General features: G+C 41.0%; 1 protein-coding gene across 5 annotated transcripts in view; it reads right to left on the bottom strand.

Annotated features, from left to right (window-relative positions):
• Nucleotides 1–1859: 1859 nt before the first annotated feature.
• Nucleotides 1860–14460, bottom strand: part of MYO6 (myosin VI) — a 402734-nt gene continuing 390133 nt past the window's right edge. For all 5 annotated transcript variants that reach the window (XM_073626829.1, XM_073626830.1, XM_073626831.1 and 2 more), the window contains 2 exons: nucleotides 7105–7323; nucleotides 1860–4003 (listed from right to left, as the gene is read on the bottom strand). In XM_073626829.1, the coding sequence (XP_073482930.1) occupies nucleotides 3804–4003; nucleotides 7105–7323 (419 nt within the window). In that variant the 3' untranslated portion in view covers nucleotides 1860–3803. The remainder of the gene's footprint in view (nucleotides 4004–7104; nucleotides 7324–14460) is intronic.

Raw genomic sequence — 14460 nt, 5'->3', positions numbered from 1 at the left:
ACATTTTAGTCTTTTATACTTTTTGCAAATAGGAATAAATTGTGTAATGCATTTATATAAAACAACATTTGAAACTCCCATTTATGATCTATTACCTTTGATGACAAGATTTCTTTGATAGGCTTTAGAGTGTAGCAAACAGAATTTGGCTCTCCTAAAACTGTGTGATTTGTCTTTCCAGTATGTGCTTGGTGTTTACGATTTAAAGCAAATCATGATATGGTCACTTCTGCCCAGAGTTTCCTAAATAGGAACATTTATTTTAAGATCTGCATTGTTTGAGATTAACAAGTCAAGCAGAGCAGCATTTCCAATTGGGTGTGTGTTAAAATTTTGCTGTAATAGGTTTATAATTTCTGCACTTTGGATGTGCCAAATATGCCTTTACACCAGTCCAATACAGTGAGGTTAAAATCTCCCATTATTTCGATTATTACAGAATGTACAGTCTTTTCTATCTGTGTAAGATGTTAAGTATCTACCTCCTTATTAATATTTGGGGATCAGTTACATAATCTTAAAGTAGATGTGTGCAAACCCATATATAACTACACCCAAAACGTTTCAGTGCTTTTTTTTTTACCTTCAAACAAAAACAGCAATTTGAGCACTTCTCTCATAGAGACACACACCACAACCTTTACGGTTTGTCCTGTCTCACTGAAAGAGAGTATAGCCAGGAATATTACCAACATAACGCTTTTATGTTTTACAGTGTGTGCTGCATTTCATAGGGCTCATTCATATTTTTCCTCTGTATTGCATCAATGAAGGGTCATTGTATTTTAACATGTGTTAAGGCAGTCCATTCACTTTAATGAGCTGCCATGGCAGCACGATGCAGGCAAAATCAGATATGCACAATTTTTTTTCCCGTTTCAACACACCATAACGGATGGTTACTGTGTGTTGTAGTGTGCTGCAGAGTGGGTGCGTTTTACTGGTGCTTTAGGGTACCATTCAAAATTAATCATATTGTAGTACACCTAAGTACACATGATACATATAGTATGTCAGTTTGAATAAGTACTTATCTACCATAAATCACCCATTACCCTCCTGCGTTTCACCCTGTAGTAAGGGTCTTGGTTTTCTCAAAGAATTCTTTCATGTCCAGTCTTCCCAAGAAATCTGTCCATTGCTGCCACTTCTAGATTTGCCAAGCTCTCATCTGTTCAATTTGACAAATTTGTTTGCATACTCAAACACAGGCCTGGTATTCCCTTTTCTGGACACATCGCCACTACGTTTTTGCTACACACTCAGCCCTCTATCTGATTATCCTAGGACATCCTTTCTCAAACCACATTCATCCCACCAATTTCAAGCTCAGTGAGCAGGAGGCTTCTCTCAATGTTGCCAGCTTCCCTCACTGTTGCATTCTGCTTCTAAAGCAAGCTTCTAGATTAACAATATGCTACCTTCTGCCACACAGGTATTACTCTGGAACTTTTGCTCCAGTTGTGTGTACATGTATTGCACTGTGCATGGAACAAAATCGTTAACCTTGCTACCACTCATTTTTCAATGACAAAACACATAGATTACTTATAGGAAAAACATTAAAGATTCCCTTTGCAAACAGACTACAAACTTCAGGTCATGTAAATTAAAGCTTAATGTTCCTCCACTTTCAAATGATATTAAAAAGATAAATAGCACAATCAGTGTAATTAAGTGGTAACAATGGTTGATTTATATAAAAAAAAAATTAAAATGGATTCTGACAGTCTGATTTATTGTTGACCAGGTTGCAGTAGCATTTTCTTACGTGACAGGTGGTAAACACAGTGATATAAATACATTTCTGTTAAAGCATTTAAGAAACAAGAAGTTCACTTTCAGTAATCAGATTCAAGTCACAACCAAATGATTTTATTTGTATTAACGGAGAGGACATCAAAATAATGAAGACAATTATAAATAACAAGAGTCACAACATGGTCATTAGCTGTGGACAGGACAAGGTTCTCATACAGTTTGAGGATGACTGGTCTCAAAGTAAGAAATGTATAACAGCCTGACAAATCATACAATGAGGTGTTGACTTACTAAAGGCAAATAGACTGTTCCCTTTACAAGGCAAATTGCACTTGGCAAGGGAATTTCCTCCAGAGTTTAGTGAATGAAGTGAAGCTCTGCTGGCTTCCATCACCGAAACATGTGCAAGTAAAAATGTGTTTTACTTTTATTTTCCTTGCACATGATTGGTTCTTCTTTGCTAATGAAATTTCACCACATTCACTAAGCGGAGGGAAAATCCTTTTGCAAAGTGTCACTTCTGTTGCAAAACGAATAGTTTTTCTACCTTTAGTAAATGAACATCTGTATGTCAGTTTAATGACTAGACAGAATGGCAACAGTGTATATTAGAAAAAGATGGGTCTCTGCATCTGCAGTACAAGGGGTCAGAGATATTTGTGTTAAAACCTTTGCACATGTCAAAAGCCAATCAATTATATTTTTAGTGGTCAAGCCAAACATAAATCTCAGTGCAGTAAAACATACACAATTACATGTACACATGCATATAAAGGTATCAAACCTGAAAAAAAGGCATTGTCTCCTTGATATCTGTTTTACCAAAAAATATAACCTCTCTCAGATTACTAGGTTACTTTTCTTAAATTAAAACGCTAAAATCAGTTTTAGCCTATCTTAAAATGTTACATAAAAATCACATTACATATTGTGAGCTTCTGTAGATGTATAGTGTATGGATTCTGTATCAAGGAAATACTGGTGCACAGCTTTTAAAGAAGTCACTTTAAAGGAAACCTGTGCTAAAGATTTTACTACTAAACTCCTTCTGAAAATGCCAAATGACAGGCAATTATGCAGATACTCTCACTTCGGTGCTTTCTGAATCAATGACCTTCAACAAACATGCAGCCAGTAGAGCCAGAACTGCTTATCTGTGTACATGTTCCAGGTCAGTGGCTCTGGAAGTACTGGAAGCACTAGATTTGCATGGGAGCTATTTAACTAGCATTAAAAAAAAAAAAGTAGAGTACAACATTGGTAGACCCCTATATTTCTCTCTGTGTGGGTCTACTCAAGTCAAAGCTGTGAAAAAGATTCTCTTGATCAAAGTGGTGCTATACTCACCTCCCCTTCAGGGATGCACTGCCTGCATCTTCTCACGGGTTTGAGATTTTCAGCCATTTTAACTGGCCACACCGGGATGATGTAACCCCTGTGCGTGTGCATATATCATCCCAGCAGATGCGGTGTATGCCAAGTCAATGTACATATTAATAAGACTGTGAACAGACTTTATTGCAGAAGAGGCATATGTCTCTTCTGCAATAACAAGCAAGTCTGTTAACAGATTTTTAATTTCTACATAAAGTTCCTCTTTAAGAAAATGTTTGTGATGTTCTAAAGGTTTCTGCAGCAATAAAAAAAAGAAAAGCCATGAAGGTAAACGAAACCTCAAAAAAGTAAGGCAGACTGTGCTTCATGGATACCTCCTGCTTGGAAAATATTGCCATATTTGACTTTATGTTGACGCAGAAGAAACAAAATATTAATGGTAAGGCCTCAAGAAGCATGATAAATAAAATAAAAAAACCCCTAAAAAATAGCCTACTAGGGCCACAGACAACAACTCTATTGTGCTACTAGATCAAAACATCAAAAGGTATGAATTAAGAAATCTCTGCAATTAATAAAACCTGTCTGCTTTATATTAAACTTTCTCTATTATTATGGAATGTCTAGTTCCTCTTGCAGAGGTTACTTCCCTTTACATAAACGCATATGGACTAATCTCTTAGTGCAACAATTCATTCATTAGCCAGCTACTTGAGTAGGTTTTGCAGCATTGCCGTGGCATAGGTTGGCCGAGCTTGTCTGCTTTCAATAGCATTACTCAAGTACTGGATACCACCACAACGCTCCCAAATCTCTTCAAATTGTCTAGGAAGAATTTCTGCGCCTCGTTTTCTTGTTAATCCAGTTTCTTCGAGGTTCAGTTCACACATTTCCATGTCATCTTTGCCTGAAAATAACACAAATTTCAAAAGAAATCATTCTATAAATCAGTATGCTCAACATATATGTACGTCTAATCAATTTTCAAAAACTGAACAATATTTTTAAGGAACTTAACTTTGAAAGCTCCCTTTGCACTTATTGTACTATATAGACCCCTTCTACATACAACAAATCAGCTGGCAACCTGGACCAGAAACTAGAGTTAGGTGGAACTCCAGTCCTTCTCCCAGGAGATTTGTAAGTAGACAACTTTTCCACTGTGGACTATGAACAAAAGGCCATACATGCACAGTACTGCAGGGCCCCACCATCTTGTAGGAAGACTGGATCACCACCAGGCTCCAAATCCAGGTTGCTCACCGATCTGAAATCTGTCAAGGAGGGTGTCAACAGCATACAGTATGTTAAAAGGGTTGACAGAGTTATGTTTTATGAAAGCCTTGTTAAATGTAAAAATATCAAAAGGTATGTCTATTTTTGGCTATGAAAACAGTCAGCACCAGGATACTCTGCAGGACTATTGGTTGTGGGGTTCAATTAATCCCAAAAGCAGTAGGTAGGAGGTCTGTTCCCACATATGCTCTGCAGTACTGATGAAGCCAAAAGTAGACAAGGTCAAGGCAGCCATTTAAACCTATTTTAACTATCTGCAGGATTTCACTACAATAATGCACACCGAAAACCAACGACAATTTAACATATTAACGTAGTGTGTGTGTGTGTGTGTGTGTGTGTGTATATATATATATATATACACACACACACACACACACATATATATATATATATATATATATACACACACTCACACATTTTGATCTGAAAATTATTTCAACTCAAAACAAAAAGTCAAAAATGTTTTATTTATTTTTTAGTGCAGGAAAAAGTAAAAAATTCAAAAGTTAAGATTTTAGGTAAAATAATAATGTTCAAATGTGCTAAGAAATCTTAGCATATGTATGGATAAAGACCAAAGGGGAAGACATTTTCAGAAAAAAAGACACAGGCATAATTTCATATTTGTCTTATCCTTTTCCACGCTTAAAATGTAAAAACTTAAATGCATTACACACTAAGGCCGGCCATACACGGGGCAAATTTCTTTCCTGCAACCACGGGTTGCAAGAAAGAAATTCCCTAGATTCCCCCATCACCACAAATAGTTGATTAAATAGGTACATTCAGCCTACCCATTAACAGTTCAAATCTTGTCCGGTTCCTGCTGAACCGGCCAAGATTCGAACCATGTATGGCCAGCCTATCTAGGTATTACTGTAGTTATACTCCCTGTATCATTTGTTTGCCATACCTTATAATAATGGGCTCACGTGTTGTGGTTACAATTTGCAGTGTCATGGCTAATTTATTCCTCTATATCCATGCATTCATTGGCCTAGCTTGTTCATAAGGACGGGTAACTTCTTATTCTGGGTTACACAGCAACCAGTGCATGACTCACCATTTCCTCTGTTTTGCATCACAAATGTGGAAGTTCTAATGATATGAAACTGCATGAGCTCACACTACACACAGAGGTCATACATGAACCTGTGCAGTGCCATTCAGCATGCCTCATGTTTGAACACAAACAGAAGCTTTTGATAAAGGAATGGGAAGATTTACTCTACTATAGGATGTGCACACAGGCAAACAAATGACACCATGAAACTACATTATCAATGCACATCTTATGGAAGTGAAAAGCACAAGGTGCAAGTAGGAAGATTTATAGCGTCTTTAACCACTCGGGCTGCATTCACACCTGAGCGTATTGTTTTCAGGCGGAAAGTTGCGTTTTTTTACCGTGTTTTTGCTGCGTATTTTGTACAAGTCAAAAAGTCACCAATGTAAAAAGCCGAAAACCGCCTGTAATCTGCAACAAAACAAAGCTCACGTACTTTTTTGAGCTTCAGGCAACAGAACGCTCAGATGTGAACAGGGGCCATTTAAATGAATGGGATTTTGCTTGTTGGGCGTTTTTGAACGTTTGAGATTTTGAGCATTTTTTACAAGCTGAAAACACTCAGGTGTGAATGCAGCCTTAAGGACCAGAAGGATTTGCCCCCTTAATGACCAGGCCACTTTTTGCGATATGACACTGCATCGCTTTAAGTGCGTGCGACGTTGTACCCAAACAAAATGTATGCGCTTTTTTTTTACCACAAATAGAGCTTTCTTTTGGTGGTATTTGATCACTTCTGTGTTTTTTATTTTTTGCACTATAAACAAAAAAAGAGCGACAATTTTGAAAGAAAACCAATATTTTTTACTTTTTACTATAATAAATATCCCAAAATTTAAAAAAACAAATGTCTTCATCAGTTTAGGCCAATATGTATTATTTCTTTTTGGGCCAGATAAGTGTGTGTTTATTAAGTTAGCAGCTACAATTTTTTAGCTGCTGACTTTTGATAGACACAGAACCGGGTGGAACTCCGCTTTAAGGACTACAAAACCCCGCCCTTCTATTTAATGAAGAAGAGGATATGTGGGATGTTTCTGTAATTCTGTCCTGTGTCTTTTGTCCTGATATAGTAGGGTGAGGGGACCTTATCACCCCTGGATAGAAGGTGTGGTACTGGCAGATTCACCAATTGAAGATAAAGGAAAGAAAGACACCTAATGCAACCACCACAACTAAGTACTGGTGAACTGCATCATATTTGTTATTTGTTTCAGATACTGAAAAATAAATAATGTGGCTAGACTTAGGCTTTAGAAAAATATATCTAAAAATACCATTATGTAAATAAAACTGTTCCCGCATGCATATAGAACAATAAAAACATTACATATAAGCTGAAGGTACAAAAAACAGTTCCCGCCCCTGGGTGAACAGGGTTGGAGGGGGCCTACGCAAATGGATTAATACACCTGAAATGCATACAAGGCTATACTTGTTTTATGGCTTTTTAATTTATCAAAGTTTTTATTGAAAGTTAATCAAATAAAATATTCTTGAGTGCAATTCATATATTTACACCAAAAATATAACATTAAAAAAAGAAGCATGCTAACTATTAGTGCACTTTCCAAATTTCTTTAACCTACCTCTAATACAAATACATTTTGCTAGGCGTTATTTAAAAAAATATGGGAGCGCACCTGCAACTAATAGGATGGGAGGTTTGTCTGGGTGCAATTCCATCTGACGAGCAATCCATGTGCCATCAAAGTGTGCATACCACCAGCCCTTCTTCTTGTTCTGAGGGTCCTTGTACTGGTCAGCAGGACGAATAAATGGAATACGGAAGTAACGTTGTTGCCTGTTTACTTCAATCTCCTGTTGCCTGGCAGGCAGCTGTACAACTGGATTCTGTTGGGCTACATACAAACAACAATTATTCATCAAAAATGTAAAATGTAATTTTTTGATTGCCTCCAGTCTTATAACAAGTGAGCTACATGTATAGTGGTGACATCTTTTTTTAATAAAGCTGTACTAAAATGATGCCTAATGAAGGAGTTTTCAGTTGACCTAAGCTCCTCATCATAATCTCAGGGAGTACTGTATGCCATCTTGGCGCCCTTGAAACCTTACTATACAGAGGACCAATGCAATATCTTCCGCTGATGATTAAAATGTGATAGGGTTGTATGCAAGGTGGATTAAATAATAGCCCTACTATTTTACATTGGCCACTAGAGCATAAATAGGCATATGATTGGCTCAGTTTACCACTGCTAAGTGATGAATCAACCCCATGTTACTGAATGTTCTTATGTAAAGGAATCCTGCACGTTACACAACTAAATATAGATGTTTACAGGCCCTTTACAGCAGTACAAAGATAACGGACGTACTTAGGTCAATGACATACAACTGCTGATTGGTTAGTGCATTTTTTATAAGTTAGTCCGTATAGGGATCCTTTTCCTTGACTAACAGAGATACTGACTGCAGGCCTGGTGTACATTTGATCCATCCTACCTAGAGCATAAAATGACATAAAAATTCTCCATTAGCTATACTACGTGCCTAGTTTCCTAACGGCCATCGATACTGCATTAGAAATTCATATAGGATAATGGGTCTGTATTGCTTTTTGTCCATTCTGCAGTATTATTGCCTAGAGCTAAAGTTTGCCATATTATGTAGCATTTACTTTATTATAGTGCTTGGCTTTCAAGTCTAAATTTGAAAAATGGTGCACTTTTAAAAAGGATGAAATTATATTACATGGCTCAGTACTTTCCCTTATATTTCCTGAAATAATATGAAGCTCAATTAGACCTTTAAGAATTATGTGAGCTAGGTCTGAGTTTTTACAGAAGGGAATGGGTAAATATTCAGGAGTCATTTGCAGGTAGCAGGCACCTTAGGCTTTATTTTCATGAATGTTTTGCATAATGTTATAACAGTTCTATGACACCACTGAATTTATAGTTGCAAAGAAGTTTAAAATGCTTGCAGCCTATTCTCTCATGCTGAAGGGAAAATAGGGGTGTTGAAGTTTCTTACAACCCGCTTTAATTTTTAAAGAGCAACTCTACTTTTGTTGAGAAAAAAACTCCTTGGGGAAAAAAAAATTATCTATGTATATTGGAAGTAGGTTAAACTTTGGAACAGAGTCCTGCCTGTTTCTGTTCTTAAAAAAAAGCTGAATTTTCAACTATGTCCTTGGAATACTGATTCCCGAAGGGGAGCGTCTCTGTTCAATATAATCAGTGGAAGCACTTGCAGTTTCTAACTAAATTAATACAAGCTGACCATTGTAAGCACCCACATTAGTGTTAAGTGCTTTTTCCCAACCCTCTAACTGCCATTTTTGCTAGACCGTTTCGTCTGTTAAAGAAAGTTGAAAAATAACAGATTTATTGCCCAGATCACTGGGTGAAAATTATGGAAAAATACCTAAAAAAAAGAAAACAAATGCAGCCACCACATTTAAAGGATTGGTATGCTGCAATATATTACATTTTTGGGTTTAGCTATGCTTTATATAGCAGCACAATGAAATTCAGATGTCCTTACCTGCTCTTTAGGTGCCTTTTCTGCTCTACTTAAGTGCTATTGGGAAGTCCATAACCACAGGCTAGGGTTGTCCCGATACCACTTTTTTAGGACCGAGTATAAGTACCGATACTTTTTTTCAAGTACTCGCCGATACCGATTACCAATACTTTTTTTTTAATGTCACGTGACAGTTTTTTTTTTTTTTTTTTTTAACAATGCTTTCTTTTTTTTTCTTTTAGGGGGGAGGGAGGGGGTGGACGGTGTCTGTGTGTTTTTTATTCACATTTTTATAATTTTTTACAATAATATTTTTTTTTTATTATTTATTGCAATATGTGTTTTTTTTTTTATTAATCAGCCCTGTTGGGGGGCTTTGGTGAGATATCAGGAGTCTTAACAGACCCCTGATATCTCCCCCTTGAGACAGAGAAAGAGACCGAGGATAGAGATTTCCCAGTCCCTTTCTCTGCAGCCTCAGTTGCACTGAAAATGAATGGCGAGAAGACAGCGGCTTCTCTCCATTCATAAACTGAGACATTGTAATCACAGGAGGTTACAATGTTTCAGTTATGTGAATGGACAGAGTCAGCTGACTCTGTCCATACAGAAAAGGAAGAGTACATGGAGAGGGACAGCAGCAGAACGGAGGGGGACAGCAGCAGAACGGAGGGGGACAGCAGCAGAACGGAGGGGGACAGCAGCAGAACGGAGGGGGACAGCAGCAGAACGGAGGGGGACAGCAGCAGAACGGAGGGGGACAGCAGCAGAACGGAGGGGGACAGCAGCAGAACGGAGAGGGACAGCAGCAGAACGGAGAGGGACAGCAGCAGAACGGAGAGGGACAGCAGCAGAACGGAGAGGGACAGCAGCAGAACGGAGAGGGACAGCAGCAGAACGGAGAGGGACAGCAGCAGAACGGAGAGGGACAGCAGCAGAACGGAGAGGGAAAGCAGCAGAACGGAGAGGGACAGCAGCAGAACGGAGAGGGACAGCAGCAGAACGGAGAGGGACAGCAGCAGAACAGAGCAGGAGGCATGGAGGAAGAACGGAGGGGGACAGCAGAACGGCATGGAGGAGGATGCAGGAACAGTCAGCGGTGATCGTGTGTGGGGGAGTTACAAGCACCGATCACCACTGTATAAATTTCACTGAAGCAGCTGAAAGCTGCTGGGGGAGAAGCCTGTAACTCCCCCACTCACCGATCACCGCTGACTGTACAGGTATCGGGTGAAGCATCAGGAGCATTTGCCCGAGTACAAGTACAAATGCTTGGTATCGGTGCCGATACCGATAATAGTATCGGTATTGGGACAACCCTACCACAGGCATATGTATATCAACTTGAGGAAGCAAAGTCCTGGGCCTGCCCCTTACCTCATCTTGTGTCTCACTACTGACCCCTAAAATTGATGGGTAGCTTAAATGGCAATAAGGAGGCAAGGAGGGGGGAGGGGGGAGGGTGGTTAGCAGCAGGTAGGCCCTTCACTTTAATTCAAGTCAGTATAAACATATAAGAATGCTTTAGGTTATAGAGCTCTCTGGGATGCTTAAAAAGTGCAGGTGCCTTTTCATTTAAAATCAAAAGGTTTACATTTAAATGTCAAACTCTGCTAAGCATTTTTTTGCTTCTAACTGGCCCCCACCCATATGTTGGGAAAAAAAAGGGTATTTTCACAGGGTCCCCTGCCTCTATCAGGCACAAGAATTAGAAAAACTACAACCTGTATGTGGTCACCTTCTGATCCTCATTTTTTTTTTCCATTAGGCAAGCTGTTAACGTAGACTTAAAAGTGCGTTCTAACCTTCACCTGCCTGAATGCAGATTCTAGCGTTTTAACAAAACTCTTGTGACACCACATTATCACTTTTGTCACTGTGTTACAGGACTGGCAATCAGAGGAATGCCATAGCTTCGTGGTAACAACCTTCTATCAGAAGATGCTAGAAGACAAAAAAGGGGGGGAATAGGTAGAGTTTCCTGGTCCTGGAGTGCATGTTAAGTGCTACCACAATGCAAAGACGATAGGGTATTATTGATTGTATTTGTGATTTCAACAACTGTTTGTAAATAAATATGTTGCATTTTTTTTTTATAATGGCTTAGCTAAACTTTTGTCCAGGTGTACAACATTCATAGGATTAGTTGTTTTCTAAAACTGTTCAGTTATTTGTGAAAGTTAGAGCAAATTTCACATTATTTGTCATCACAAATAAATGAGAAGCATGACCCAGTAAGTACAGCTGCTCTATGTTTTTTTCTAGAATTCAGAAACTTTTTTCCTTTTTATGGTGACAAGAAACATAAAAATATTTTATCTTGCAGATAGTGTGGGCTTACAATGCTCCTCTAGCAGACAATTTAGTGAGTCACACTGTATGGGGGCGAGGTGTCAAATGTGTGTACAAATATCTAGTGTACTTTTCTGTACCCAAGTCCTACTTAACTTGTCCACCCCCCACCCTACAGTAAGGGAAAAAAAATTACAAAATTATATTGGTGAATGAAGCTGTTGTCATAGCATTTACTAATGTGTTTCAATGTCATGTAGGCCTAAAGTTCACCAGCTGTTTGTCAAAATGCTTTTTCGAGAACACTAAATGAGTTTAATTACAGCATTTTTAGTTGATCAAAACATAGTTCAGAAAAGAAAACCAAAGCGAGCATATCTTTTTAAGCTGAATAAAGAACCATATAGACTCATCTGCTGTAAAGATCCTGCCTCCTTTAATCTGTGAGAGGTAGGTAACTTTTTATTTCTCAAGTCACATGATCATGATTTAGGAAAACACTGAGTGTTTATTACAAGAAAATAGTTAATCAATTAATTCATCAAGTATTTGCAAACACTACACTGTCAACACCAAGCATATATAGACAGGAAATGCAATGTGAACGGTGTGAGGGAGATTTACTAAAACCGGAGCACTCAGAATCTGGTGCAGCTCTGCATTGTAGCAAATCAGCTTCTAACTTCAGCTTGTTCAATTAAGCTTTGACAGTAAGGCTGGGTTCACACTGGTCCGACAAACGCTCCGACATTGGGAGCTCATGTCGCATGACGTGTGAAATTTAATGTTTCCCTATGGGAGCCGTCCTATCTGGTCCGACACGAGTCGTTACGACTTTAGAAATGCTCCCTGTACTACTTTGGTCTGACTTTGATCCTACTTCAGCCCACTGATTATCATTGAAGTGGGATCAAAGTCGGATCACCGTCTCGCATGATCCGACTTCGGCATGCGACTTGTGCTCAGATGATCTTGAGGGGGAACTCTGCGCCAAATTTTAAATAAAAAACCAGCATGGGTTCCCCATCCAAGAGCATACCAGGCCCTTGGGTCTGGTATGGACCTTAAGGGGAACCCCCCTACGCCGAAAAAACGGCGTGGGGGTCCCCCCCAAATCCATACCAGACCCTTATCCGAGCACGCAGCCCGGCCGGTCAGGAATGGGGGTGGGGACGAGCAAGCGCCCCCCCCCTCCTGAACCGTACCAGGCCGCATGCCCTCAACATGGGGGGTGGGTGCTTTGGGGCAGGGGGGCGCCCTGCGGGCCCCCCCACCCCAAAGCACCTTGTCCCCATGTTGATGAGGACAAGGGCCTCTTCCCGACAACCCTGGCCGTTGGTTGTCGGGGTCTGCGGGCGGGGGGCTTATCGGAATCCGGGAGCCCCCTTTAATAAGGGGGCCCCCAGATCCCGGCCCCCCACCCTTTGTGAATGAGTATGGGGTACATCGTACCCCTACCCATTCACCTAGGGAAAAAAGGGTCAATAGAAAAAACACACTACAAAGGTTTTTAAAGTAATTTATTAGATAGCTCCGGGGGTCTTCTTCCAATTCCTGGGGTCTTCTTCCAACTTCGGGGGTCTCTCCGGCGTCTTCTTCCGGTGTCCTGATCTTCTGCTGGCTCCTCCGCTATCTTCTGCAGCTCTTTTGCTAGCGGTGGCCCGGACTTCTGCCTTCTGCTCTTCTTCCAATGTTGACACGACGCTCTCTCCAGCTGGAATGCTCTCTGAGTGCTCTGCAATGGACTTATATAGGCGGTGACCCCGCCCCCTTATGAGGTCACTGTCCCGGGGCATGCTGGGACTGTGCCATCATAAGGGGGTGTGGTCAACATCACCCGGTGACCACGCCCCCTAAAACATCACAGTCACAGCATGCCCAGGGACTGTGACGGCATAAGGGGGCGGGGTCACCGCCTATATAAGTCACATCGGAGCGCTCAGAGAGCATTCCAGACGGAGAGAGTGTCGTGTCAACATTGGAAGAAGAGAAGAAGGCAGAAGTCGGGCCACTGCTAGCAAAAGAGCTGCAGAAGATAGCGGAGGAGCCGACAGAAGATCAGGACACCGGGAGGAGATGCCGGAGAGACCCCCGAAGTCGGAAGAAGACCCCCGAGGCTGTCTAATAAATTACTTTAAAAACCTGTGTAGTGTGTATTTTTATTGACACTTTTTTCCCTAGGTGAATGGGTAGGGGTACGATGTACCCCATACTCATTCACAAAGGGTGGGGGGCCGGGATCTGGGGGCCCCCTTATTAAAGGGGGCTCCCGGATTCCGATAAGCCCCCCGCCCGCACACCCCGACAACCAACGGCCAGGGTTGTTGGGAAGAGGCCCTTGTCCTCATCAACATGGGGACAAGGTGCTTTGGGGTGGGGGGGCGCAGGGCGCCCCCCTGCCCCAAAGCACCCACCCCCCATGTTGAGGGCATGCAGCCTGGTACGGTTCAGGGGGGGGCTCGCTCGTCCCCACCCCCATTCCTGACCGCCGGGCTGCGTGCTCGGATAAGGGTCTGGTATGGATTTGGGGGGGACCCCCACGCCATTTTTTCGGTGTAGGGGGGTTCCCCTTAAGGTCCATACCAGACTCAAGGGCCTGGTATGCTCTTGGAGGGGGAACCCATGCCGGTTTTTTATTTAAAATTTGGCGCGGAATTCCCCCTCAAGATTCATACCAAACACAGTGCCGGGCATTGGCAGGGATCCAAGTTGGATCCCCGTTCATTGAAAGCCGGACACATGCCGGCTTCATGTCGCAGGGCAAAGTCGGTTCCAAAGTAAGACGTCTGTCGTGTCGCACCAATGTGAACCCAGCCTAAACCTGTTTTTTATACAGAGCTGCACCAGATTTTGCACATTCCAGTTTTAGCAAATACCCCACTTCGTGTTTTCTTTTCTATTTTAACATTTCCAAACCCAAGAGCAGCAATGTTTTCATAACATGACACAAGGCAACTTATTCATTAAAGAAAGAGAAAGGAAAATGATGATATGCAAACAGCAGTTTGCAGCACCAACCAGCGAGAAAAGTAACCTTTAAATACTGGATTTGACCCAGTAATTGTTTTAGGTTAGAGCAGCGCACACATCATCACTGCTCCTTACAGCAAAGATTTCATCTAGCTGATGATGTATAGCAATGTATAGCACCACACCAAGATAGTTAAAGAATTATACAGAGCGGCACCATATTACAGCTTCTCACGCCTCAAGCA

The sequence above is a fragment of the Aquarana catesbeiana genome, linkage group LG04 (genome assembly GCF_042186555.1).
Source record: "Aquarana catesbeiana isolate 2022-GZ linkage group LG04, ASM4218655v1, whole genome shotgun sequence".
Classification (NCBI taxonomy): Eukaryota; Metazoa; Chordata; class Amphibia; order Anura; family Ranidae; genus Aquarana; species Aquarana catesbeiana.
This window is presented reverse-complemented; position numbering and strand designations above follow the sequence as displayed.